Source organism: Aspergillus steynii, assembly GCF_002849105.1.
Source record: "Aspergillus steynii IBT 23096 chromosome Unknown P170scaffold_5, whole genome shotgun sequence".
NCBI classification, from domain to species: Eukaryota; Fungi; Ascomycota; class Eurotiomycetes; order Eurotiales; family Aspergillaceae; genus Aspergillus; species Aspergillus steynii.
This window is the reverse complement of record NW_020194402.1, coordinates 1423205-1446727: the sequence shown is the minus strand read 5'-3', so window position 1 is coordinate 1446727 and position 23523 is coordinate 1423205. Positions and strand designations below refer to the sequence as shown.

Genomic DNA, 23523 nt, shown 5'->3' with positions numbered 1-23523 from the left:
CCAAATTAGCCATCGCTCTACCGACCCTGATACCTCACCCCCTCCCAGCTCGAACTGCAGCCCAAACCCACGAGAAGAAAGACACAAAACATACAGAAATAATCCCCGGGCTCTAAAACAACATCATGCACGCGGTCACCATCCCCATTCCCATCCCCCTTCCCCTGCACAGGAAGAGGAACCACTTCATGAACGCTCTGCTCGGCAAGATTTTCATAATGGTTATGGCGAGCGTGATGATTCTTCCCAGCAACGTCAAAGTCATACGTGAAGTCGTTGCTGGCGTCGGAGTTGAAGATGGAATTGAGGGAGTGGGAGAGAGAGGAACCGTCGAAGTCCATTTTCGAGCGCTGGGTGATATGGCCAAGGGCCAGACGATCACACATACGGTTAACGGTGTTTGTTGGAATGGGATGCTAGGACAGGGGGGGGGGAGAGAAGGGCTTTATAACATCCCTGGGAGTGTTGACGGAGCGGTGCCATGGTTGGGGGACGTTGATGGGATCAATATTACATCGGAAGAGCTCATGGGCGGAATTGGAGGGAGAGTGCGTCATGGGTCTGGTTTGCTGGGGGTGTTGGGAAGAGGTCTAGATCAGATATCATCCAACGTGAATGTTATTGGTGGGTGGTGCCTTCTGTGCCTGACGTAGAAGCCTTCTCTCTCCATCACCTTCATCTCTATACTCCTTCGGAATTCATCTCCGCATTTCTCGCTCATTGACCCAGCTCATTATTCTCTACTTCATTCAAAATTATTGAAGCATTTATAACTTATCTCCTGCTCAAGAGCGACACAGCACAGACTAGTCTAGGTGAGGGATCAACAGAACCCCTCTGACGTCTAACCTCTAACCCCAAAGACAGAGTAACCTACCACCAAGTCCAACCTAAGGAAGCCCCTCAACTCAAGCCAGCATTACCAAAATCAAACGCGAAACCCAACCCTCCACACCAACTCCGATGACATCTTCCAAGCGCTCTAAGGATTCCGACTCCTCCGACACCGAACCCAAGAGCCCTTCCAAGAAGTCCTGCGCTCGAACCGAAGGCCCCGAAAGCATCAAGGATGCGTTGGAGGCTGTCAGGTACAGAGAACCGATCCAGAGAGGAGAAATAGGCGAGCAGCAATATCTGAAGGAGAGGATCGAAGAAGCAAGGAAGAATCTGGAATTGCTAAGCGACCTGCAAGATATGCTCCTACTCCAAGAACCGGCTGCTGAGATACTCGAGACCATGCAAGGATCAACCGGAGAGAACGACAGGAATGGACATGGTCTGAAGACGGTCGCAGGCAATGCTTTTGAGAAATTTAGGGAAACGTAGGCGCCGAGACTTTTCTTTTTCTTTTCTTTTCTTCTCTTTTTCTTTTTTCGGCTCCACTGGTGATTGATCTGCAAAAGATGCTCTCTGTCTTGCAACGTGCTAATATCTTTCTCCCCCCTTTCAGATTTGCTATTCCATAATCTACTTCCATTCTATTGTGATTTCTATTTAATTTGACCTATTTCTCTGCTTTACATCTCCGGTCTCCAAGCGCAGGATGCATGCTAATTCATCCTCAAGAACCTACAAGTGCTGTTGTCTGGTCTGAAGGCCGCTCATCCGGAATCTGATTCATATTCAGAGTGTCTATAATCCGGAAATTGGCGACTCATGTACTCTTACAGACTATTATAAGTAGGCTCTATTGTACTTGCCTGAATATTGTACCTTAGGTCATCAATACTTGGAATGAGAGATCATCTATGCTCAACACATGATTGCGCCTACCAAAAGAAGGATTCATGGAACAAAATGACGATGATGCATTCCCTGAACAATGAAGATAATTCTCGTTAAAACACAAATGATAGATGCCACCTGGCAATGATTCAACCCGGTTTCCGCAGGAACCCTTCTATCTTGAACGCCCTCGTGCGACAGAATATTGCCAACCCGCAACCCAGAGACAGAAATACAAGACCTCATTCAGACGACTAACGCGGCACTGATCTGTCGAAGAATGGCGATCAAAACTCGCAACTGTGCTTCTATATCTCGGTGTGCTTGCACCGTCACCAAACCGTATATGCCCAGGATAGCTTGAACGCGAAGATAAGAATCGACTCCAGTATCCGAATTTATCAAGACATCTGATAAGCTATTTAGGTATCCCCCTGAGGATCGGATTTAAGGCGGGGCTCTCGAGCAATCGAGCCGCGGCGGCGCTGTCATTCTCCATCTTCGTCGACATAGATATCGTGGCGGAAAGCTTCTCCAAGAGCAAGTTGATTCTCGGAAGAATACGGTGTGCTCTGACGGGGCTTTGTCCTTGAATCCTATCGACCGTTTTCAACAGACTGCTGACCAAGCGCCCCAAATCCGGGCTATCTAGGGACGAGGCACAACCGAGTACCAGAAATCCATACATCCTGCTCCACCCCACTGGACATTGCGAATCGATAATCCCACGTCGTAGACGTAGTAGTTTATCGGGGGCGATATTACGGAGCTGGAGGTCTGGCCATATCCTTATAATTCCGGCGGCGAGCTTGTGGGCATTCTCCAGGGTGAGCTCAATCTCCGACCTGGGGGTCATGAAGTGTTCCAAAAGAACGATGCCTGGGTCCTTGAGGGGCTCTAGTTCGTCGGTGTGAGACTTGACACGAGCCCATTCATCAGCAGATAGGTTGGGATACGACTTTAGCAAGGTGTCTAATTCTTCCAAATCCAGAAAAGCAGGCGCATTCTGCGAATCGACTGGAGCTCTCGCGCCACCCTCCATCATTTCCTGGATTTATATTTCGAAAGCCCGAGATTCAGACGCTCGAATGATATGTTACTTAGGCCTTGTGAATAGTAAATGATCTATGACAGCAGTTTGTCAGTATGCTTTCTCTTCATCGGTGGTTTGATTTCCATAGATTCAACTGATTAGTTACTTACTGCGACAGAAGGATGTGAAGTACGAATGATGAGAAGATAAAGGTTCGGAGTAAATATTGGAAGTGGGAAAAGACTTGAGGAAGAAGGCAGAGGAGATCTTTATATACGGCATCTTCCTTTTTGAAAGAAGAAGTGCTACAACCAAGTCGCAAACGTTAATGTGGAATGAATATGAGACATCCGGCGATTGTGATATGCAATCTCAATTATCTCAGACTAAACGTTTCTTGAACAAAGAATACCAGCAACAAGAAAATCCTTGCGTTATTCTACCTAGCTTTCTTGTACAGGAGTAAACAGGCTCCGGGGAAAACAGGATCGGGGTGATCAGAGAGATCAAGAACCAGTTCACAACATTGTTCCTAATCTACTCTCCCTAATGGTGGTTTCTTTCTGCCCCTAGTCCATCGTCGAAGATGGCATCCATTGAAAATTCCAAGTCCAATTGGCTGAGGTGGCCACTCCAATGGAGGTGGCGCGATATGGCACGGGATAGATTTCCGCACCCAAAGATACGGACCAAAGTAATTAGCATGATGCTCTATTGCCGAACGCGGGGTGTTGTTTTTGCTTTCGGGGGATTGGGCCCTGTAGTTATCCATCTACACGGACTGAAGCGTAAACCTAACGGTCACGTTGTTTGATCTCATCCATAATGAATCTCTGGCTATTGCAAAAGCTAAGCATTCTACGTGTTTGCCACCTCTCCTGAATCTTGGGCAGCCTTTGCCTTCAGGGGCAGCAGAGACCCACCAATTACTCCGTAAGTCTTATCTGGGAGAAGAAAAGCTGCATCCTACATCGACACGTGACCACCCCAACCCTGACGGCAAGATCCATTATGCAATCGAATCGAATTGCTCAAGCTAGCTATCTACAATTAATAAAGAACGAGTCCCGCGATGCAAATTCCCAACCCCTGAGAATAAAGAAAAACGCCACGAAAAGAAAACTATCGTAGACCCGTAGCTTCTGCGTGATCTCACATCAAAGCGTCAACGCATAAAGAGAGGAATGGATCATTATGGACAGAAAGTTGATAGTTGAGTTGTTTCCCCATCACACCGAGTGAAAATGCATGGATTGGATATCAAAAAGAAAAAGAAAAGTGTTACAACACCTCCGTCAAAAGCCCAGCCTCCGTTGGAGAGAGAGTGAGGGGGGAAAGGGGGGAGAGACCCAGCTCTAGGCTTGTCTGTTACCCCTTTACTCCCGGATCTCGGTGGGCTCGCTGTGCTCGACCTGACCGGCGTGTTCGCCCTTGGGAGTTCCAGGGGGGCCGTGCATGTCCTCGACAACACCCTCGGGAGGAGTCCAGTTGGCGCTCTTCCAGGGGGTCACGTGCAGCACGTACATGGTGTCGACCTCCTCGAGGGTGCGACCCTGGGTCTCGTTGACGAAGAAGAACACGATGAAGACACCGGCCAAGCAGCAGCCGGCGAAGACGTAGCCGTAGGCGAAGTCAATGGCGCCGGAGATGAAGGGGGTGAAGAAGGAGATGAGGAAGTTCCAGGTCCAGTTCGCGGCGGTAGCAACACCAATGCTCGTAGCACGATAGCGAGAAGGATACATCTCAGAGCACACACTCCACACAATAGGTCCCCACGTGGTGGAGAAGCCGACGATGAAGAAGCAGGTGAAAACAATCATGGCAGTACCGGCTTGGGGAGTGTTCTGAGGGTTTGCAACATCGAGGGCGAAGTGGCCGACGGAGGCCCAGATCATGAAACAAATGAACATCCAGGCGGCACCGACCATCAGACTGTTACGACGGCCGAAGTGCTCGACGACGTACAGACCAGGCAGGGTCATACCGAAGTTGACAGCACCGAGAATGATCTGGGTGACGTAGCTGTTGTCGAGACCGGTGGAGGTAAAGAGACTGTTTCCGTAGTAGAAGATGAAGTTGGCACCGGTGAGCTGCTGGAGGGACTGCAGGGCGATTCCGAGCAGAGTACGGTAAAGCATACGAGGACCAGTGAAGACCTCGTACCAGGGGGCAACTCCGGCGGCGCGCTCCTCGTCGAGCTTGTCCTTCATATCCTTCATCTCCTGGACGACACAGCGGTGGTTGGGGCCCACGCCGTAGAGCTTGCACATGACACTGCGGGCCTCCTCGACACGGCCATTGCGGTAGGCATAACGGGGGGACTCGGGAAGGAAGATACTTCCGATACCCAGGATCAGAGGCCAGGCGAAACCAATGCCCATGGTGATTCGCCAGGAGGCAGTCGACTGGATGGACTCGGTACCGAAGTTGATCAGGTAGGAGATGAAGATACCGAAGGCCACGAAGAGCTGGAAGGCACTGACCATGGCACCACGGACCTGACGAGGAGCAGATTCACTCTGGTACATGGGGACCACGCTAGACAGGGCACCAACACCCAGACCAGCGACCAGACGACCGACGGCGACCTGGTACCACTTGTCATCGGTGGCCATCTGGACGATGATGCCGACCATGTGGATGATAGACCAGAGAGTCATGGAGTACTTGCGTCCGAAGCGATCAGCGATAGGGGCGGCAACTAGAGCACCAATCATGGTACCAATGCAAAGCTTTTCGGCAGGTTAGTCGGATGACTGGGATAGCTAGTCAGATGGATCAATGGGGTGAAACCTACCAGACCGACAATCAGACCGTTACGAACGTTGTCGAAGACATACTCGCCATTGGGCTGCTTCTCAGCAAAACGCATCTTGAAATCATCCATAGTAGTGAAACCGGAGATTTGACCTGTGCCACGTCAGACTCTGCCCTACCCTCCCATGACTCCTGAAGATGTAACGTACCAGTGGAGTAACCGAAGATGAAACCACCCATGGAGACGACGATACCCAGCATGAACGACCGCCATGTCAGATACTTGACGGGAGAGTCATCGATGGTGAGGTTGTCCTTCTCGATGGTTGAATTGGTTCTGGCAGGAGTGGAAGCACTCGAATGCTCCTGCTCAGCAGCCTGAGGCTTGAGCCGGCCCATAAGATCAGAAACACCCATATTGTCGATTGGATTCCCGAACAATTGAATCCTATGAGATGGGACTGATGAAAGGGATTAGGGGAAGTAAGGGGGGAAGAGAAGTGAATGGAGAGAAAAGAAGAATCCCGGAGACACCGGGGGGCCCGTGGAGTGATATATAGACCGCCGCAGGGAATTTGGCCTAGGACGATGTCATAGTGCGGGATCAGGAAATTATTTTCGAAAATTCAAACCAGACTAAGAATAATATGAGCGAAATGAAGACCTGGACGCTCCATCCGTCGGCAATTGGCCTCCATCCCACCACGCAGGGATTGGAGGGCCGGAGGAACCCCATTCTCGGGGTAGGACCATGGCAAGAAAAACGGGGGCCCAGATCTCAAGGGCCCGATGGCAGACCAACGAGGGCCGATAGTCCGGAGCTAAAGGCCGGAGTGCTTCTTGGACGTTCGAGAGAGAAGCCTGGGGTGGGGAGACGGTGGAGAAATGGCCTGGAGAGAGACCGGCAGCAACAGAGCGAATGGGGGGCGAATGTCGTCGCCGTCTCGTAGCGACTTCGTGCATGTTGACTAGTCAGGCAATCCATCCATTATCGTGACGGATGGATGATGGTTTTTCCATTGTTTTTTTCTTTTCTTTTTTTTTTTTTGGTGGTTTGTCACGCGCTTGGCGAGGGAGCACAGACTGATTGGGTTGGAATTCTTCGGCGAGTTTGTGACGGTTACACGGAGATATCACGGAATCTACTTGACAGCTGCGATCATGGGTTTTCTGTAGAACTGCTTGTATTGACTTTTCTATCACTAACTAAACTTGGACGCGGATATGGCCGTGTCTGGCCACCTACAGGAGACATGGTGACGCCCATCAACATCACCATATCCAGATCCATGTCCAGGTCCATTTCAGGCTCTCGGCGTGGAATTTGCCACTCAACAGCTGGCAGCAGTTCGCAGGTTGTCACCAACGGACAGCAGCGGAGATTTAGCGGCGTTCGAACAGGCGATCCACTGCAACAGTTGATGATTTTTGCTAAACAAAGAACTCTTAACGAGATCCACTCAATTTGCGCAGTCCGTTAGATTTTTTTGTGTTAATTTTTTTTTTAGTTCTCAGGGGACGAAGAGAAGTCGGCTGAGAAAAAAAAAAAAAAAAAAAAACCCTCTGACGGTCTCTCGTAGCTAGGTTTCCGACGCCGAGAGGCGCGGCAGATCATTCCAAGTGGATCCGACCAGAGAACGATTCGGTTGGCGATCTCAGGCACGGGCAGACTGCAACAGGCCCAAGAAAGTCCAAGAAAGTGTAACCTTCGGCAAGCGAGGTGGTGGGAGGCCACCTGGTGAGGCCAAAACCCAAGAAAGAAGCAAGGGGGGAAGGGTGACTGCGAACATGATCTTTTATAAAACTCTTTCGGAGGCATCTAGTCCGCAGGAAAAGATAAGGAGGCCCGAATTATCGGCACACCGAGTCGGAATCGGGATCGTCTGGCCATCGGTATACCGATTCGGCCACCCACCGGCCGTCTCGCACTACGAGGAAAACTCTACCATCCCGTTTGAAGCTCACCGAGAGGTGGATCGCTGGTTCCGGTATCTCTAGCGTGTGTGGCCGGTCCACTGGCAGAGTTTTTCTGCGTTGGCTCTATCTCGCTATGTAAGAGAATCGCTAGTGCCGTTGACGTAGGCACGGTCGAGATCCTGTCCATCCAACCATGTCTCACCATTCCCTGCGACCGGCTCCAGTTCGGAACTTCACCGGTCAACTAACCTGGTCGGCCCTGGTTTTCTTGACCATTTCGGGCCCCGGTGAAAGCAAATTTGATTCGAGTTGGTCGGCATGCCGGAGAAGTGAGACGGGATCAGCGCCCAGTCTAGCGAAAAACTCTTCACCGGGCCATCGCTGATTCGGGTCGATCGGCACTGCAGCGGCTCCCTTTCGGTTGGCCACCGTGGTATGATGCTCGCATCGTCGGTCATGCAACAGACACAGCAACAACAGGCAAGGAAGATGCCGTGCCTTGCGTTGAAGTATTGCTAGGATATACAGAATGATCGATCTCATGGTCTCATTCGACTGGAGATATCTCGGCCATGCAGACTGCAGGTGACGTCGGAAATAATAACCTGGTCGGACGGGCAGGACCGAGGATGTCCCGTGTAACAGACGGGACCTGGCGATTAGACTCGGAGTAACCACGGAGGATTACTATTAATCAGAGGGCCAGAAAAATTAACAACCTGGGCTACGGAAAAGCCGATGTCTCACCATCAGTCCCGATTTCATAATAGAAACAAGCCTCCTGGTCCTTGCTTCTCTACTCTGCAGTCTGCAGTCCTACGTTTTACAGTCCCTATCTCGTGACTGGCCGCATTATCCATCGGAGAGTATGTTGTAGACTGTAGAGTCTGTAGGGTAGTCCAGCAGACAAGTGTTACCGTTGCATAATACTGGTGCCGATGTAGGACCGTAGAAGCATAAGGCCAAAGCAAGCTTCTCACCATCGATAGTGGCGTCACCTGTCCAATTTATGGTCCAAGTTAATGTTGCATGCGTTGCAAGGACATTGCCTGCGTCGATTATTGTTATCATGATTACGACAAGAATAGCTTCGCTGTGATCCCTGGTCGCTCATAACTATCCTTATCAGTGTTCACTGTTCATTAACTCGGAAACCACTGGTTGTCTTCCGAGTACAGGTCCAGGCAATCCTCCAGTCACTACTAACTACTGCAAGAGACGAGTCTAGCGAATTGCTCATAGCACGCCATCCAAATAACGAGACCAGGTCCCGGCCCACCGCGTTCTTATCAGGAGACTGTCCTCTGGCCTGTCCTGCTTTCGGTTCCGACAGCGGGCAATCATGACAATGACAAGGGTCATAATGGCAATGGCAACGATTCACGCACCATTTTCTCTAGCTGCCTCGGGTTTCACTGGATTGAGATGAAAAAGTACAACTGGAAAACGGACTCGGAAAACCCCGAGGGTAAAAGTCAATGAATGTAAAAAGCTCACTGTACTGCGTATGATCGCATTAATTTCATAAGCTCTTGCTGACATCAGGTTCATGAAGCTAGCTCCATTGTAGTAAGTAGTATTACGCCAATCATCTGGCTCAAAGTTCGCACGCGTCGCAAAGAATATCAGCGCCCAAAAAGTCAACTCCACTGATTTCGCCATACGCAACGGTTCTTCGCCCAGGTCGTCGACGGTCTAGACTTTGCACATCTCAAGATGACCACGCGACCCCCCGGTATCTGCACATCACTCCTCATGCTAAACATAGTTCAAAGCAGTCGATCCTAAATCAGGTGCTCTTCTTGCCCTTCTCCCGCTCAGCCTTACGCAGGGCCCGCTTGCGGATCGACTCGTGCATTCCGCGGTTCTGACCCAGAACCAACTTGCCCATGGTGCCGGTGACGCAGGTCAGGAACCAGGCCATCAGTCCGTGGCTCCAGTAGGGGGACGAGCTGTACGCATATGTGGGGGATCCACCGTTGCGACCAATCTTAGACAGAACCGCCTTCACGAACGTCCGGGGGTTGGGGATCGTAGCGCTGCTCCGACGGATCTTCGACATCGCCGAGGTGATCAGGTACGCCTGCACAAGCTCAACCGTGATGCCGTGCTGTTCGAGCTCCGAGCCGAGCGCCGAGGACCACTGCTGCAGGAAGGCCTTGCTGCCGGAGTAGGTCGCAAGGAGGGGCGTAGGAAGCAGGCCACCGAAGGATCCCATGGTCAGGACCAATCCCCGCTTGCGCTGGACCATACCGGGCACGACCAGCTGAGTAGTCCGCAGGGTGCCGAGGCAGTTGATCGTCACGATGTCCGTCAGCTCATCCTCCGGGGTCAAGGCGAAAGGAGTGGGGATGTCGTGGCTCTTTCCGACGTTGTTCACAAGCACAGCCACATCCAGCTCATCCACCAAGGCCTTGAGCTTCTCAAAGTCGCTGTCCTGGTTGCGGGCGTAATCCATCGCCAGGGTCTTGGTCTGCACGGACGGGTATTGGGACGTGATCTCATCACCCAGAGTGGTCAATTTCGAGGCAGTTCGGGAGACGAGAAGGATGTTGAAGCCATCGCGGGCAAGCTGGAGAGCGAATTCCTTGCCCAGTCCATCGGAGGCACCTGTAATCACGGCCCAGCTACCTTTAGGTCCAAAGGAGCGGAGCTGAATATATCATGGTCAATGCTCGGAACCTTTCAAACGATTTACCCCCCTGTTGATCACTTACCGGCTTTCCGGGAAGCACAAACAAACTCAGAAGAACCCGGACGAAGAGCAAAGCTCTCGAGACGATGAACAAGCTCCCGGCCGCAAGGAGGACCGAGGCACCCACCGTCTGCCAACCGGGGGCCACATTGAGCTGCCACTTAGACAAGCAGGAAGTGTATTTCGCAACAAGATCCATTGTTCTTTCTTGATCCCGTCAACCGGATAGTTGGAGCTCAAGGCTGGGGTTTGGCGGGGAGGGAGAGAGCAACGAACGGCGACGCGGAGAAATTCGGCGGGAAGTTGGTGTTGTGCCAAGAACGGACCTCGGCCCAGCAAAGCAAGCAAACATTCATTCAACCTTCACCTCCGCTTCCCCCAAGGTCCCAACCATCACCTCAACCACTTCCCCCTGTCATCCCGGCACAATGTCCGCTCTTCAAGCTTGTCTCGCTGCTCCTAAATCTTGTCTACCTCCATTCGACGGCTACCTGCCCAAATGGCTCTTCTTGGTACGTGACGCCGGAGTATTGCTTGTCTACTGGGGCCACGCTAATGATGCTACCATCTTCAGGTCTCGGTGGTCTCCGCCGTGAACAGTCTGCAGGCCTACAAGTCTGATGCCTATTCTGCGCAGCTCTACAATGCCAGAACCGCGTCCGGTCAGAGCAGCACCAACCCTCTTTCGTCGCGCACCTTCGGGACCTGGACGTTCGTGTCCGCCGTGGTTCGCATGTACGCTGCCTACAACATCAACAACTCCGTTTCGTACGACCTAGCGATCTGGACCTTTGGCATCGCTTTGCTACACTTTGTCGGCGAGTGGTTGGGCTTCGGAACGGCCGAGCTCAAGGGTCGCTTCGTCAGCCCCCTGATCGTCGCCTCGTCCACTCTCGCGTGGATGTTGACGCAACGGGAGAGCTATCTCTCGCTTTAAATTGTGCATTGAACCTCCGAGGGAAGGGACTGTATACATTTGCAATGGGTTCTTAATATTTAATGACCAGGAATGCTCGGGATATACCCCGCTATTGCTCACAAACGAATAATCATTCTGCTCAAGATGCAAATCATCCTACTACTACATGTTACACTGCGATCGGGCTCAACCGTCCATCTTCTTTCTATACAACTCTCCTCCGCAACCCCGTAGTCTGGCAGCGGCTTGTTCCGGGGTGATGTCACGCTGGGGTTCGCCCATCATCTCATATCTACAATGGGTCAGCAATCTGCGGGGCAGATATATAGATAACAGGGACGACTTACCCAACCAAGAACTTGCGCACGGTGGCGCTGCGCAGCAGGGGAGGATAGAAGTGCAGGTGCAGGTAGGACGACTCGACCTCTTCTTCCGTACCGTCGAGCGGCGCCTGGTGGATACCCATGCTGTATGGGAAGTGAGTCTCGAACAGGTTGTCGTATCGCCGGGTGATCTCGGCAATGGCTTCAGCCAGCTGACCCTTCTCCTCAGCGTTCAAGTCGACCAGTGCGCGCTTGTGCTTCTTGCTAACAATCATGGTCTCGAACGGCCAGATGGCCCACCAGGGGCAGACAACCAGAAACGCATCATTCTCGAACACCACGCGCTCTTTCTTCTCGCTTTCCAGGGCCGCATAATCCTCCAGCATGTGCTTGCCTCCACGCTCCTTGCGATACTTCTTCAACTGCTCCAGTTCCATCGCTGGCTCCTCGGGCAGCGAGCTGGTGGTCCACACCTGGCCGTGCGGGTGAGGGTTCGAGCATCCCATGGCCGCTCCCTTGTTTTCGAAGATCTGCATATACCGATATTGCTCCTTGGGCTTGGTCAGGTCAGCGGTAGGGGAGTTGGGCGGCAGGGTCGTGGGAGGTGCGATGGCAGCCAACGGCGAGTTGGGCGACAGATGGGCCGTATAGATTTCGGTCCAGGCGTCAATGACGGGGGCGATCTCCGCCGCCGACAGATCGGCCAGGGTGAGGTTATGGGCTGCCGAGAAGGTGAGCACATAGCACTTTCCGGTCACCGGCTCCGCCTGCAGGAAGAACGACTCCCGATCTGTATCACGTTAGGACCATGCCTCACTACATGTCTTTGTTGAGCGGAAAAGCCGTACCATCGCTCTTCTCGGCGGTATAGGGCGCCTGCTCCTCCTTGACTGCGCTGTAGTCGTTCACGAAGACAAAGGTCTTCTCATACTTGGGGTTGGAATCTCCCTGCGCACGCTTGTTTCCAGGGCACAGGTAGCAGGCGGGATCGTAACTAGGCAGGGTTGTCTTGGAGGCACTCTCCTGGGCTCCTCTGTTTGCGTGAAAATGTCAGCCTGTGGTCTCTTGCATCATGCAATCTGCATAGGCAGCTTTTGAAAAGATTTCTATTCAACTTACTGCCAAGGACGCTTGGTGCGGTGGGGAGACACCAGGACGGAAGAACCCCGGAGAGGATTGAATCTCCGATGGGAGATGTCGTCAAGGATGCTTTCAACCATTGCGACAGATCAAATTCGAGTCCGCTGCAGATAGACAGGCCCGCACGACGTGAAACCAAGGATGTGTAACGAGGGAAATTGAGGAAAAATCGAAGAGAGAAAAAAAGCAGGGAAAAGTGACGGCGCAATGGCGGGGCAACAGTCAACGGAGTCGCGGGGTCTCCGGACTGCCACTCGCGTGGCCTGATTGGACAGACCCTTTCGGGCCCTTTCGGTACCGAAACCACGGGGAAGCGAACGTCGGCTGCGTGCGCTCGGATAATTCTGCTGATGCCGGGGTTGACAGTAGCATTGTAGGTATCTTCTTCAGTCATCTCTCCTAGGAGAATACTGTGGAAGAATGCTGTAGCATATCTATGCTCCGTCGTATCCCCTGGAGTCATGAAAAGCATCATACCCCGAACAGAAGATATACTTTGGTCCCTTTCCTGGGCCGAATCGGGTAAAAAGACAACGGTGAGTCAGCAGGGATTTTGCCGGGCCACACCGGCTGCCCGAGTCATCCCCGGCCCGACGCTGACGTCAGTTGTGTCCTGAGGTGTCCACGGGGTCTTATCAGTCAAACATCCGGGGAATCGTGTTGATCTACATCGACGTCTGGGACGTCTTCCATGAGCCCGGACCGCACCAGTCCCTCAATTCCCTTTGTATATCCACTAAATGAAGAGAAATATACCATCTAGACCTTCAGAATGAGCACCACCACTCCTCCAGACCCCTCTTCCGCCCTGCATCTCTACTCCCTCCCTAACGAGGTATATATAACCCCCCAAATCTCATCAATCCCCTACAAATCAAACCCATCATCCCAACTCTCCTTCTTATAACCCACAGGTCTTCGTTCAAATCCTCACCCCGTTCTCCATGTGCGCCCTCCTCCGCCTGGCCACTATCTCGCACCGCTTCCACGCCCTCGTCCTCCGCATCCTGCACTACCGCCTCCTCACATCCGCCTCGCTGCGCGAGTACAAGCTCATTCTCGAGTGCTTCCATCCCAGCTCCAAGCTCATCGAGCCGCACGTCTTCTGTCAGTACCTCGGCACCGACGGGCTCAGCGACCGGCACGAGGGCGCGGGCTCGTTGTATGAGAATGTCGATCCCGCGCAGCGTCTGGGGCGGCTGACAGCGCTGTATTCGAGATTTCGGCCCGAGAGGGCCGTCGATGAGAGGATTAGTGGGATGGGATTGGTTATTTCGGGTGGGTTTGTCTTTTCTTTCCGTTCCTTCGTCTTACTACCAGGGAATACAATATACACATATATATATTTAGTGTTCGTCGTAACCATTGTTCGATTACTAACTGGCAATCCTCAGATTCCGATGCTCAATCAGCACAAGACAGGTTGACCGTCACGCGAAATGTCAATCTGGAAACGTTCGAGGAGTTCTCGCAGCTCTGCGTCGTCGTGAACATCGTCAAGGTCATGCCGGGGACGCACCTTCTGCTGAGCGCGAATGACGTCGTGGACGGGGTTGCCCGGCTGTTTCGGGAGTGGTTGAAGGAACAGGAACTAAATCATTGCGCTGCTCATGACGAGGAAGAAGACGATGAGCTCGACTCTAATGCAGCTGACGCTGACGCTAAAAACAAGGCTCGGTCTTCTCCCATGCTCTGGGTCGATCAGGGCCAGAATGTCGGTCTGAAGGTCAGAGTGCGCAAGAAGAGACATCTGACTGCTGGCTTTCCGTTGCTGATTCATCGGGACGAGGAGGTGTTGACGAGCTACGAGGTGGACATTGAAGGTGTGTTTCATCCTTGTGGCTGGGTATTTGCGAGGCCGGGCTGATGATGTGGATTTAGAATTGCATGTACGGACGACGCGGTTACTACTGACTATGGAGAAGTCGCAGAAAGAGCAGCAGAATTACAGCCAGGCGGTGATCTTTACTAGAGGGATATGATGACTCCGTCAGGTAAACTAGACCGGAGACATACTACTATGTATAGGGGTGAAAACCCTCTTATCGACTATCTGAACATCGTATTTGCTACAACTCATAAACTACTATACTATGTACAGTCCCGCCCACTAGAGGAGAGCTAATGTTCGGACAGCCAAACCCGTCAGCCAGGGAAAAGATTGGAAGGAGGCTCGCGTAGAGGGGGTGTAACTATAAACATAATCCATGTCTAGTGCGGTTGACTTTCTTTGTCTGCTTGGCCTCCAAACTACCCGGGGTTCCAATCCTGTGATTTACGTGGCACAATTCACGCCCTACGAGGGTCAACAGAGTGAGCCAGTAAGAATCTTCTTTTTGATCCGTATTCAAATGCGCCCAGGCAGTGTTAAACATGCATCGCCGCCCAGGACTAGGACATACGATATGTATTCCATAGCATAGAGGCTTCGTTGAGAAACAGGAACCAATCAATACATAACTAAAACCAAGGAAATAAAAATTGAATTTCAGACCAACAGATCGCAATTGCAAAAGTATGTACTTCATTCGACCTGATCACTGCCCCTCCGGCGCCTTCGCCATCAGCTCCTCGAACTCCTTAATAGTATTCACCCCCTTTGGCATTCCATTAGGCATCAACCCCTGCTCATCCATCAGCTTCTCCCTCTCCCGCATCGCCTCCTGCCATGACTCGCGCGCCTCCATGCGCTTCTGCCACGCCTGCACATTCGGATGCGGCGCCAGAGGGTCCTCGCCCTCGGGAGTCAGAAGCGTCATATTGACTCTAGCATTCCACGGCAAGAACGCCAGGTCCGCAAAGGTGCATTTCTCGCCGACGAGCCACGTGCGGCCTTCTAATGCGGTGTTCAACACCCCCAGGATGCGGTGGACTTCACTGACGTATCGCTCCATGGCGGAGGGGAGTCTCTCGTGGTGGAGAACGTTGAACCTAGCGTGTGTTAGTCCTTGTCCTTTCGGTCATAGAGGAGAGAGACCGGGCAAGATACCCTACCATCCGCATTGCCCAAAGTACGGGCCTTGTCCGCTCATCTGAAAGTGAAGCCACTGGTTCAGGATATGTTTCTCCTTCAGGGAGGCGTAGGTGAGCTTGTGCTCGGTATCGTAGACCTCCTCGAGATACTGCAGGATGGCACCGGACTCCCAGAGGGTCACGTCGGTGTTGGGATCCACAATGGCTGTTGCTTTCTAGTCAGCCCTGGCGACATCGGGTTGCTGCGGTGGCAGGGAGGATAGACAAACCTGGGACTCGCCCGTTGGGGTTGATGTTGATGAATGGCGGCTTCTTGACGTCTTCGAACCGGAACGAGTGGATCTCATAGGGCACGCCCAATTCTTTCATGACGGTGATGACCTGCATCGGCGTCAGTGGTGAGCAGGTCGGAGCAGATGCTCTATTATCCACGCACCTTCCATGAGTTCGGGCCGGGGGCTGGACGTAGTTAGCTTGTCTGTGGCACTTGGGAGAAAAAGTACGAATTCAGTGCGAAGTAGGCACACTGTTTACAGGTACGTACGTGTCAACCAGACTGTGATTGGCTTCGTCATATTGGGAGCGGTGGTTGCAATGAGCAGAGGGTTGCGGGTGAGGTTTGGACGGGAGGACAGGAATGCGAAGGGCTCTTTATATAATATAGAATCAAGCCATGACGGAGGTATCTGGAGTACATTCCTCTCAGCCTTGGACATCCAAGAAATCAAATTGATGACTAGGAGCACTTAGTGCTTACGGCGCAGGACAGGATCCTGTACGATCCCAGTCCTTATCGATCCGTTGTCTCCAAGGGTCCAATAGGGACCAATTGGAACCTATACTCGTCCAACAGGTTCACCACGAGAAACTCAGACAGCCCAGGTATGTCCCCACCGGAAGCCCTGCGCCTTGGAGGGTCGCGCGATATACCAATCACGGCGGCTCTCGTGGTAAGCTCATAATAGATCATGTTATTAGTCGGCCGTACTGTTCGATATACAAACGATCAGTTCTCATAAGGCAGCCCCGACTCCTGCCTGATTGCCCCATACACCCCCGCCAGATCCCCCTTCTCGCCCTTCTCAGCCTTCACCCGCTTCAAATACTCATCCGTGACCTCGACGCTCCTCAGCCGAACGCCCGCCTGCCCCGCCACATCCGCCGCATGGCCCAGATCCTTGCGCGCCAGATCGACCGCAAACAACGGCTCCCCGCGCCGCCAATAATCCCCCTCGATCATGCGGTCCGCATACTTGGCAAACGGGCCAGGGAGGAAGGTATGCACCCAATTCCGATAAGCCTGGACGCCGAGGCCGGACTTCTCGGCGGCCACCAGCCCCTCGGCAATGGACTCGACGGTGTTCAGGATGAACGTGTTGCCCAGGATCTTGAGCGTCGTAGCGGCGCCGACGTCGTCGCCGGGCATGTCCAGCGTCGCTTTGGCCGTGACGCCGTCGAAGAAGGGCGTCAGGCGCGCGATCGACGCCGCGGATCCGGCGGGGACCACGATCATCTGTCCTGCGTCTGCGGCGTTCGGGGCCCCGAAGACCGGACAGGCGACGAAGGCGGCACTGCGTTGTGTCAGGGCGGTGTGGATGCGGCGCGAGGTGTCCGGGTGCACGGTGGAGCAGTCGACGATGAGTTTCGAGGTCAGATCGAGCGACGAGTCGGAGAGGAGGGTGGTGATGATCTGGTCGAGGGCGGCGTCGTCGCCGACGCAGATGAAGCTGATGGTGGAGGCGCGGACGGCATCAGAGAGGGATTGCGCGACGGTGGCTTTGTTGGGGCCCAGCGATTCGGCAAAGGTGCTGGCTTTGGAGGCTGTGCGGTTGTATACGATCAGGGGGGAGGATTGAGGGCCTTTGTGGGCGATGTTGCGGCTCATGCCCTGGTCTTTTGTTAGTAGGGAACGGAATAGATGGTTGAATGGGTCTTACGCGGCCAATGTTACCCAGGCCTATCCAGGCAATGCGTTCGGAAGACATGGTAGTGAATTATGGGGGATGTGGTCCTGTAGCCTCAGTTGAATTGCGGAAGATGGGAAGTCAAAGATGATATCACCCCGACTTAACCCGGTGTCCCACAGCGACAGCCTGTATTCCCCCACATCCCACCATCTCCACCACTCATCATCTCCGACCATCTCCACACGCTTTCTTCCATCATGGAGCCTGCCGAGGATCCGATTGGCCGACCCCTTGTGGCAATCAAGAAGAAACCATCTTTTTCGGAAACGGTGGTGCAGCTGCCCACAGCTTCGTCAACTGTAAGCGGGTCATCCGTGCTTCCACAGGGCGGGAAGTCTACGAAGTCACATGGGATGGCCAGCCGGCGATTGCAAAATGTTGGAACGAGGACTGGGTTCGCAGGTTAGTACAATAAGGTCAATCCGCCAGCATGGTCTACCCAATAAGACTGACTCAATCTACCACAGCTATATGAATGAGGCCGCCGTGTACGAATGACTTGACCATCAACGCCCTGAAGGATATGATGTCTTCGCGTCTCTCCTCTCTCACGGAGTCATCTCATGCTCCTCGATCTTCCCGAAAGGGTACATACTCATCATTACAAAGGTCGAAGGGGAAGTGCTCCTGAACCAATGGGACATGTTGTCGGCCACAGAAGCAGCCCATGCCCGCAACCAAATACGCCGTGCCATCGCAGTTCTCCGAAGGATTCCAGCTCTCTGCACCGATGCTGGCAAACACAACATCCTATACTCGCGCAAAACACAGGCGGTGACGATGATTGACTTTGAACGGGCTAGACCGTGTGACGAAATCTATTTAGCGAGTCAGGACCCGGAAATGTATGACATATTTGACGACGGACCAGAGGCATAGAGAAGAAACCATCACGGAGGGTAGATCAGTTTCAAGCCTGGTGGAGTTTAGATACTAATGTCTGTTTTGCTTAACTTTTATTTCTTTCATTCTCCAAAGCCAACAGATAGTGTAGACTAGACCTCCAGAAAAGAAACAAAAAAAAAAAAACATTTTAAGCAGTAAACTAGAGATCCAAAAGCCCGCCCATAGTATATTGACATCTCCAGCACACGAATACAATCTCGATCTACACACCCTGCGCACTCACTGCCTGGTCAGCGAGACACTGGACTTATTCTCGTCTTTCTGGCTTCGAATCAAATCAACAATCTTCTCGCAGGCAATCGTGCGGCCCTCTCCCTCCAGCTGCGTCACCACTTTCTTGGCTCGATCTGCCATGCCGATGGACTCCTCGCTCGCCAGCACGCGAATCAGCGCTTTCCCCAGGTCCACTCCCTTCACGGCTGGAGCAGTATTGCGATTGCCCCAGACTCCAATACCCCGGAACTCCGCACGATGCGCAAAGTCGTAGGTGTCGAACCACGTAGGCAGGACGATTTGAGGAACCCCAGCCCTGAACATGAAGAGAACAACGTCAGCAAACATATCACAGATTAGAGCAAACCGGAATAACCCACCTCACAGCCTCATGATACGAGTTCGACCCCCCATGATGAATCATGCATTTGACCTGACCACTCAGCAGCACGCAGATCGGCTCCACGCTCAACCACGACTCGATCCGCACGCGATTCCCCTCAATCGCCTCCCTCAGACAATCCAGCGCCGACTCCTGACGCTCTCCCCGCCGCTTCAACTTCCACAGGATCTGCACGTCCCTCCGCTTGTCCAGCAGCATGCGGAATCCCTCGGCGAACTGGCGTTCCTGCTCCGGACTGCACGTCACGTGGGATCCCATGTTGACCAGGACGGTGGGACGCAGGGACAGCCACGCCGCGAGCTGCGGACTCTCCTGCGCGATGGGGGCACACGGACGCACGATGGGCCCGCAGAGGGTGAAGTTCTGCGGGACGAAGCAGGGGAAGTCCGCGGCGGGGGTGGTGACCAGGAGATAGGGGGTTTTGTCACCCGGGGGGCTGGCGAAGAGGGGGTTTGGGCCGGGGATGCCGTGCTTGTTTCGATAATCGCGCAGCTTGCGGACGCGCTGGTTGCCCATGATGATCAGGGCGATCTTGATGGTGAGGAAGATGTTGAGCGGGATTAGGTACCAGGGTACGGGGTAGGGGTATCCCGAGCAGAGACTGATTGATGTGAGCTTCTTACGGAGCAGTAGACAAAAGCAAATAGACAACAGGAGATGAACTGGGGAAAATGAAGCTCTCACACTGGGTATTTCCACAGATTCGCCAGCCACGGCTGAGGAGCCAGATCCTTCGCGGTATTCGGGCTCAGCACGACGTGCGGCCACCGCAACACGCGACATGCGTCCAGACCGATGACGAACAGGGGGTCGAGGACGACCATGGCGGGCCGAACCTTCTTGATGATATCTACGCAGTCGCGATAGATAGCGACGAACTGAGAACCATCCCACGGGTTCATCAGCATCGGGATAAATTGATTGAACGCCTGGCTGGCCCCGCGAAACCCGATCTGATGATAGTCGAAATGGTCCAGGAAGACGGGAGTATGGCTATACACGTCGACCATGGATGGACCGTTGATTGGGTGAAAGGTAGCGGTGGTGGTGGCCGAGGCGAGCATCTTGGCTCGCTCGTTGAGGATGTCGACGTCTGGGGCGAGACTGGGAAAGGATGCGATGTGGACGCTGTAGGACGGGCGAAGGAGGAACTCGTGGGCTACGGCCAGGATGATACTTGCTTGGCCCAGTTCGCAGTTGGTGAAGAAGAGGATGGACGAGTTCTCCATGATGCTGGTTGTTGGGTTGAATATGGTAAGGGGAAGGGGGTATCAGGTATCAAGAGAACTTAAAAACGCACTATGGACGAGGTAGGAGAAGAGAAGGTCAAACAGTCAAGAACATGTGCCAGAAGATTCAAAGAAAAAAAAAATGAGGATAGAAGAGGAAGAGGGGGAGGGAGATGAACGAAACGGGATGAAACTACAAGGCCAGTCACACAGGAAAGTTCCCTTAAAGCAGTGGATATAGTTTGACCTAGTTGGACAGGAGTTACGCAGAGGCGCGCTTAGACGTCGGTGATTACCATTATGATTTTCTCGACAGTCGTCGAGTCTCTATACAAACTCTATATGCAATGGTGGTGATTGCCCACCGCTGTACAGTACTTTTTGGCCGTCCAACCCTGATCTCATCGCTCATGCAGAGGATAAGCCCTAGGTGCTTGGCGGGGATCTCCTCTATTTCTTCCTCCGTCCACTGATCGCCGAGTTCCGCGTATTGACCCGGTCAATATCATACGGATTCTCCTCATATTGCGTTGCCGTTCGAGCCAACGACCGTCCCGAACGAGCTGACTGTCTACTGGCTCGAGAAGCCCGTCGTTCCATGACACCCTCCGACTGGATTGTCGAGAGACTATCCGTATCGCTATCGCTGGATTCATCAGGCTCTTCCTGCCCGGCCTGCTCTCCAGGGCCCGCCTTCTTCTCCTCGGTGGGCTGGGCAGCACGCGCAGGCTTGTTCTGCATTTCTGCGAGACGCTGCATGAACGCCTCTGACTCGGCAGCATAAACGCACTTCTTGCGAATCCCCGCGCCATACCAGTAAAAGAGAAATGGGAAGGGCGCGCAAGCGAGGGCCAGGAACGCGGGGATTGACGACGCCCAGTGGATGCCCAGGTTATTATACATGTAGGTGGTGAAGAGAGGGAAGGCCATGCCAAAGAGCGATCGTAAGGACGAGTTCGCCGCCAGCACGGAGGCCGCGAAGATAGTATAGGCGTCGATCAGGTAGTTGAAGACACTGAGGAAGACGAGCACCTCGCCAAATCCGAAGGGGACGCCGGCAGCGACGGAGGCCATCCAGTGGACGGAAGGGGAGTTGGTCCAGGCGAACCAGAACAGTCCGATGGGCAGAGCGATACCCCCGACGATACTGGGAGGCAGTCGAACCTCCGGGGCCAGTCGCCCCGTGGTTTGTCGGCATAATTTGGCGTAATGCAGGTTGTCAGGAATCGTGTAGAGCACGGCGAGCACCATTCCAACCAAAACGCCCATGAAGGCCAGGCCTCCAACACCCTCGCTCCAGCCACGACCCTCCTGGTAGACAATCGGGAAGGCGGCGAACAGCATGTACAAGGTTCCGTAGATGATGGCCATATAGATGCAGAACAGGAGAACAATCGGCTCTCGAAAGAGGAGCTGCCAGGGCCGCGAGAGCGCCGTTGAGAGCGTTTTTGTTAGCGGCACTCGGCCGCGCTCAATATCTAGCTTGCTGCGATAGACTCCTCCGTTCAGCTCTGATAATTTGGCGGCCCTTCGACGCAGAAGAACGGGAGCATATGTCTCGGGCAAAAAGAAGCAGACCGAAAGCCACACGACACCCGAAAACGCAGCCATGAAACCTTCGACCCAGCGCCATCCGGCTCCAGAGCCCAAGAACCCCCCGATGACCGGTCCGACAGTCGGCCCACACAACGGCGCTGCAGCAAACAGGCTGATGGCAATGCCTCGTTGCGCCGCAGGGAAAAGGTCACTGATACTCCCGCCACCGTTTCCAAAGGCCGACGAGCCGGAGAAACCCGCCAGGAACCGCAGGATAATCAGCGTCTGGATGTTCTGGGCACCCGCCGCGCCGGCATTGAACGCCGTCATGAGAAAGTACGTGATGGTGAATATATGCCGACGACCGAAAGTTTCACTCATGGGCGCCCAGATTAGAGGTCCGAAGGCAAAGCCCAGCACGAACAGCGAGATGCCCAGGATGGCGACTTCTTGCTCACAGCCGAAATCCTCGACGATCTGGGTCATTCCGCCCGAGTAGGCAGACGAGACCAGAGCAGTGGTAAGCGTGATGAACGAGACCAGGAACGTGTAGGACCATTTCCGAACAGCCCCGAAGTTCATGGGGTTGCGAGGGTCGTTGGGGATCCAGATGACCACGTACGGGTCTTCCTCGGTGCCGGAGCCATCATATGGGTAGTTCGCGATTTCCTGCGTAACCACCTTCTGGTCGAACACCAGCCGGAAGCAGTTGATGCGCGATGGCAGAGTCGCCTCGCCAGCGACGGAGCCAGTCATGCCTGCCGGGGGTTGGTGGTACGACGGTGAATCGCTGCTGTCCTCCAGTGTCAGCTTAGGACTCGTTCAGAAGGCGCAAAAATGGCTCGATGCAAAAATGGCTCGGAGATCGTCGTTCTGGTGGCACAGTGTGATAGTATGACCCACCTCAGGTTGATTCTATCGACCAAAAACGGTAGAAATTAGAGCATTAAGTCTCTGTTTGGCTTGTGCACCGTGGCAAAAGGAGGTCGTTGGCCCGGGGAAGTCGTAGATCGCGGGATATTTTTCTCTTAGCGACTCCCGAACAAACGTTACATGTAAAAGCCCAAGACGGAAAAGCAGTGATAATAAACGAGGGTCTGATATTATTACGAAGGGTCAATCTGGGCCAGCCGAGTTGAAAAGCGAGCAAAAAATCGGCATTGACAGCCGAGAATGCCTCGGTTAGAGTGGCAGAGATCCAGGTCCGAATACACCAGCGAGAAAAAAAAAAAAATGAAACCGGCCAACAGAGGGAAAACAGTGCACTGCCGACCTGAACGCTTATCAAAGGGACTTCTCATTCGCGAACCACGACGGTCGGCCCGGATTTAGCATCTCTTAGCATTCTTTAGCCTGGGCTCCACTCTCTCTTGGCCTGCAAAGCTTGACAAATCGTGTTTCCGGTTCTCAGGCAATCGGGGCGACGGCGATGCATCTTTGGATTAGATTGCATAGAAAGTTCAGTTCTGACGCAGCCAGAATCTTGTCCGATCTGCCAATCTCCCCCCGGTCTTAATACGGGGGAGAGTGACATTGGAATGTTGACTCCTGGACCCTGGGACGGCGGCGGACTAGTTGGTTACAAGCATTCTTGGCAGACGAAAATCCAACGTCGTACTCCAGACTGGTCAGTGGTGACACAGACTGCGATAAGCCAACGAAAGACTTCCATCGTCGCCTCTGCATTACACGGGGTGGTTATGACTGGATTGTCTGCATTGCTGTACGCATATGCAAGCAAGATAGGGCATGCGGGCATCACGAGGTCGGAACGAAGATGCCGAAGT

General features: G+C 53.4%; 13 protein-coding genes across 13 annotated transcripts; 4 read left to right on the top strand and 9 right to left on the bottom strand.

Moving 5' to 3' along the window:
* Positions 1 to 696: 696 nt before the first annotated feature.
* On the top strand, positions 697 to 1326 carry P170DRAFT_510636 (uncharacterized protein; the record flags this gene model as incomplete). Its single annotated transcript, XM_024854797.1, has 2 exons — positions 697 to 815; positions 868 to 1326. The coding sequence occupies exon 2, from the start codon at positions 964 to 966 to the stop codon at positions 1324 to 1326; it is 363 nt and encodes a 120-aa protein (XP_024703236.1). The 5' UTR covers positions 697 to 815; positions 868 to 963.
* Positions 1327 to 2143: 817 nt separating this feature from the next.
* On the bottom strand, positions 2144 to 2767 carry P170DRAFT_476585 (uncharacterized protein; the record flags this gene model as incomplete). The annotated part of the gene is made up of 1 exon (XM_024853364.1): positions 2144 to 2767. The coding sequence occupies one exon, from the start codon at positions 2765 to 2767 to the stop codon at positions 2144 to 2146; it is 624 nt and encodes a 207-aa protein (XP_024703235.1).
* A 1199-nt stretch (positions 2768 to 3966) lies between these two features.
* P170DRAFT_200639 (sugar porter family MFS transporter) lies at positions 3967 to 6041 on the bottom strand. The gene is made up of 3 exons (XM_024842760.1): positions 5725 to 6041; positions 5556 to 5668; positions 3967 to 5490 (listed from the first exon to the last, which is right to left on the bottom strand). The coding sequence occupies exons 1-3, from the start codon at positions 5930 to 5932 to the stop codon at positions 4135 to 4137; spliced, it is 1677 nt and encodes a 558-aa protein (XP_024703234.1). The 5' UTR covers positions 5933 to 6041; the 3' UTR covers positions 3967 to 4134.
* A 1462-nt stretch (positions 6042 to 7503) lies between these two features.
* Positions 7504 to 8084, bottom strand: P170DRAFT_200487 (uncharacterized protein). Its single transcript, XM_024842758.1, has one exon. The coding sequence runs from the start codon at positions 7973 to 7975 to the stop codon at positions 7673 to 7675; it is 303 nt and encodes a 100-aa protein (XP_024703233.1). The 5' UTR covers positions 7976 to 8084; the 3' UTR covers positions 7504 to 7672.
* A 1137-nt stretch (positions 8085 to 9221) lies between these two features.
* Positions 9222 to 10418, bottom strand: P170DRAFT_410325 (ketoreductase; the record flags this gene model as incomplete). The annotated part of the gene is made up of 2 exons (XM_024846842.1): positions 10150 to 10418; positions 9222 to 10085 (listed from the first exon to the last, which is right to left on the bottom strand). The coding sequence occupies exons 1-2, from the start codon at positions 10324 to 10326 to the stop codon at positions 9222 to 9224; spliced, it is 1041 nt and encodes a 346-aa protein (XP_024703232.1). The 5' UTR covers positions 10327 to 10418.
* Positions 10419 to 10701: 283 nt separating this feature from the next.
* P170DRAFT_361265 (Erg28 family protein) lies at positions 10702 to 11064 on the top strand (the record flags this gene model as incomplete). Its single annotated transcript, XM_024844461.1, has 1 exon — positions 10702 to 11064. A coding segment is annotated over one exon (363 nt), but the record flags the coding sequence as incomplete, so codon positions are not given.
* A 66-nt stretch (positions 11065 to 11130) lies between these two features.
* On the bottom strand, positions 11131 to 12695 carry P170DRAFT_437634 (UDP-glucose:hexose-1-phosphate uridylyltransferase). Its single transcript, XM_024849412.1, has 4 exons — positions 12489 to 12695; positions 12218 to 12402; positions 11394 to 12159; positions 11131 to 11338 (listed from the first exon to the last, which is right to left on the bottom strand). The coding sequence occupies exons 1-4, from the start codon at positions 12587 to 12589 to the stop codon at positions 11233 to 11235; spliced, it is 1158 nt and encodes a 385-aa protein (XP_024703230.1). The 5' UTR covers positions 12590 to 12695; the 3' UTR covers positions 11131 to 11232.
* A 586-nt stretch (positions 12696 to 13281) lies between these two features.
* On the top strand, positions 13282 to 14491 carry P170DRAFT_476580 (F-box protein; the record flags this gene model as incomplete). The annotated part of the gene is made up of 4 exons (XM_024853363.1): positions 13282 to 13344; positions 13424 to 13787; positions 13904 to 14332; positions 14391 to 14491. 4 exons carry the CDS (start codon positions 13282 to 13284, stop codon positions 14489 to 14491), a joined length of 957 nt encoding a protein of 318 aa, XP_024703229.1.
* Positions 14492 to 15046: 555 nt separating this feature from the next.
* P170DRAFT_427096 (glutathione S-transferase family protein) lies at positions 15047 to 16057 on the bottom strand (the record flags this gene model as incomplete). The annotated part of the gene is made up of 5 exons (XM_024847757.1): positions 15047 to 15440; positions 15504 to 15687; positions 15752 to 15863; positions 15919 to 15941; positions 16027 to 16057. 5 exons carry the CDS (start codon positions 16055 to 16057, stop codon positions 15047 to 15049), a joined length of 744 nt encoding a protein of 247 aa, XP_024703228.1.
* A 431-nt stretch (positions 16058 to 16488) lies between these two features.
* P170DRAFT_360017 (NAD(P)-dependent oxidoreductase) lies at positions 16489 to 17467 on the bottom strand (the record flags this gene model as incomplete). The annotated part of the gene is made up of 2 exons (XM_024844394.1): positions 16489 to 17370; positions 17420 to 17467. 2 exons carry the CDS (start codon positions 17465 to 17467, stop codon positions 16489 to 16491), a joined length of 930 nt encoding a protein of 309 aa, XP_024703227.1.
* Positions 17468 to 17646: 179 nt separating this feature from the next.
* P170DRAFT_476577 (uncharacterized protein) lies at positions 17647 to 18328 on the top strand (the record flags this gene model as incomplete). Its single annotated transcript, XM_024853362.1, has 2 exons — positions 17647 to 17748; positions 18059 to 18328. 2 exons carry the CDS (start codon positions 17647 to 17649, stop codon positions 18326 to 18328), a joined length of 372 nt encoding a protein of 123 aa, XP_024703226.1.
* A 246-nt stretch (positions 18329 to 18574) lies between these two features.
* Positions 18575 to 20200, bottom strand: P170DRAFT_359986 (glycosyltransferase family 1 protein; the record flags this gene model as incomplete). Its single annotated transcript, XM_024844390.1, has 3 exons — positions 18575 to 18884; positions 18949 to 19572; positions 19656 to 20200. The coding sequence occupies 3 exons, from the start codon at positions 20198 to 20200 to the stop codon at positions 18575 to 18577; spliced, it is 1479 nt and encodes a 492-aa protein (XP_024703225.1).
* A 362-nt stretch (positions 20201 to 20562) lies between these two features.
* On the bottom strand, positions 20563 to 22908 carry P170DRAFT_385934 (MFS transporter). The gene is made up of 2 exons (XM_024845752.1): positions 22640 to 22908; positions 20563 to 22529 (listed from the first exon to the last, which is right to left on the bottom strand). Exon 2 carries the CDS (start codon positions 22490 to 22492, stop codon positions 20651 to 20653), a length of 1842 nt encoding a protein of 613 aa, XP_024703224.1. The 5' UTR covers positions 22493 to 22529; positions 22640 to 22908; the 3' UTR covers positions 20563 to 20650.
* Positions 22909 to 23523: the final 615 nt, after the last annotated feature.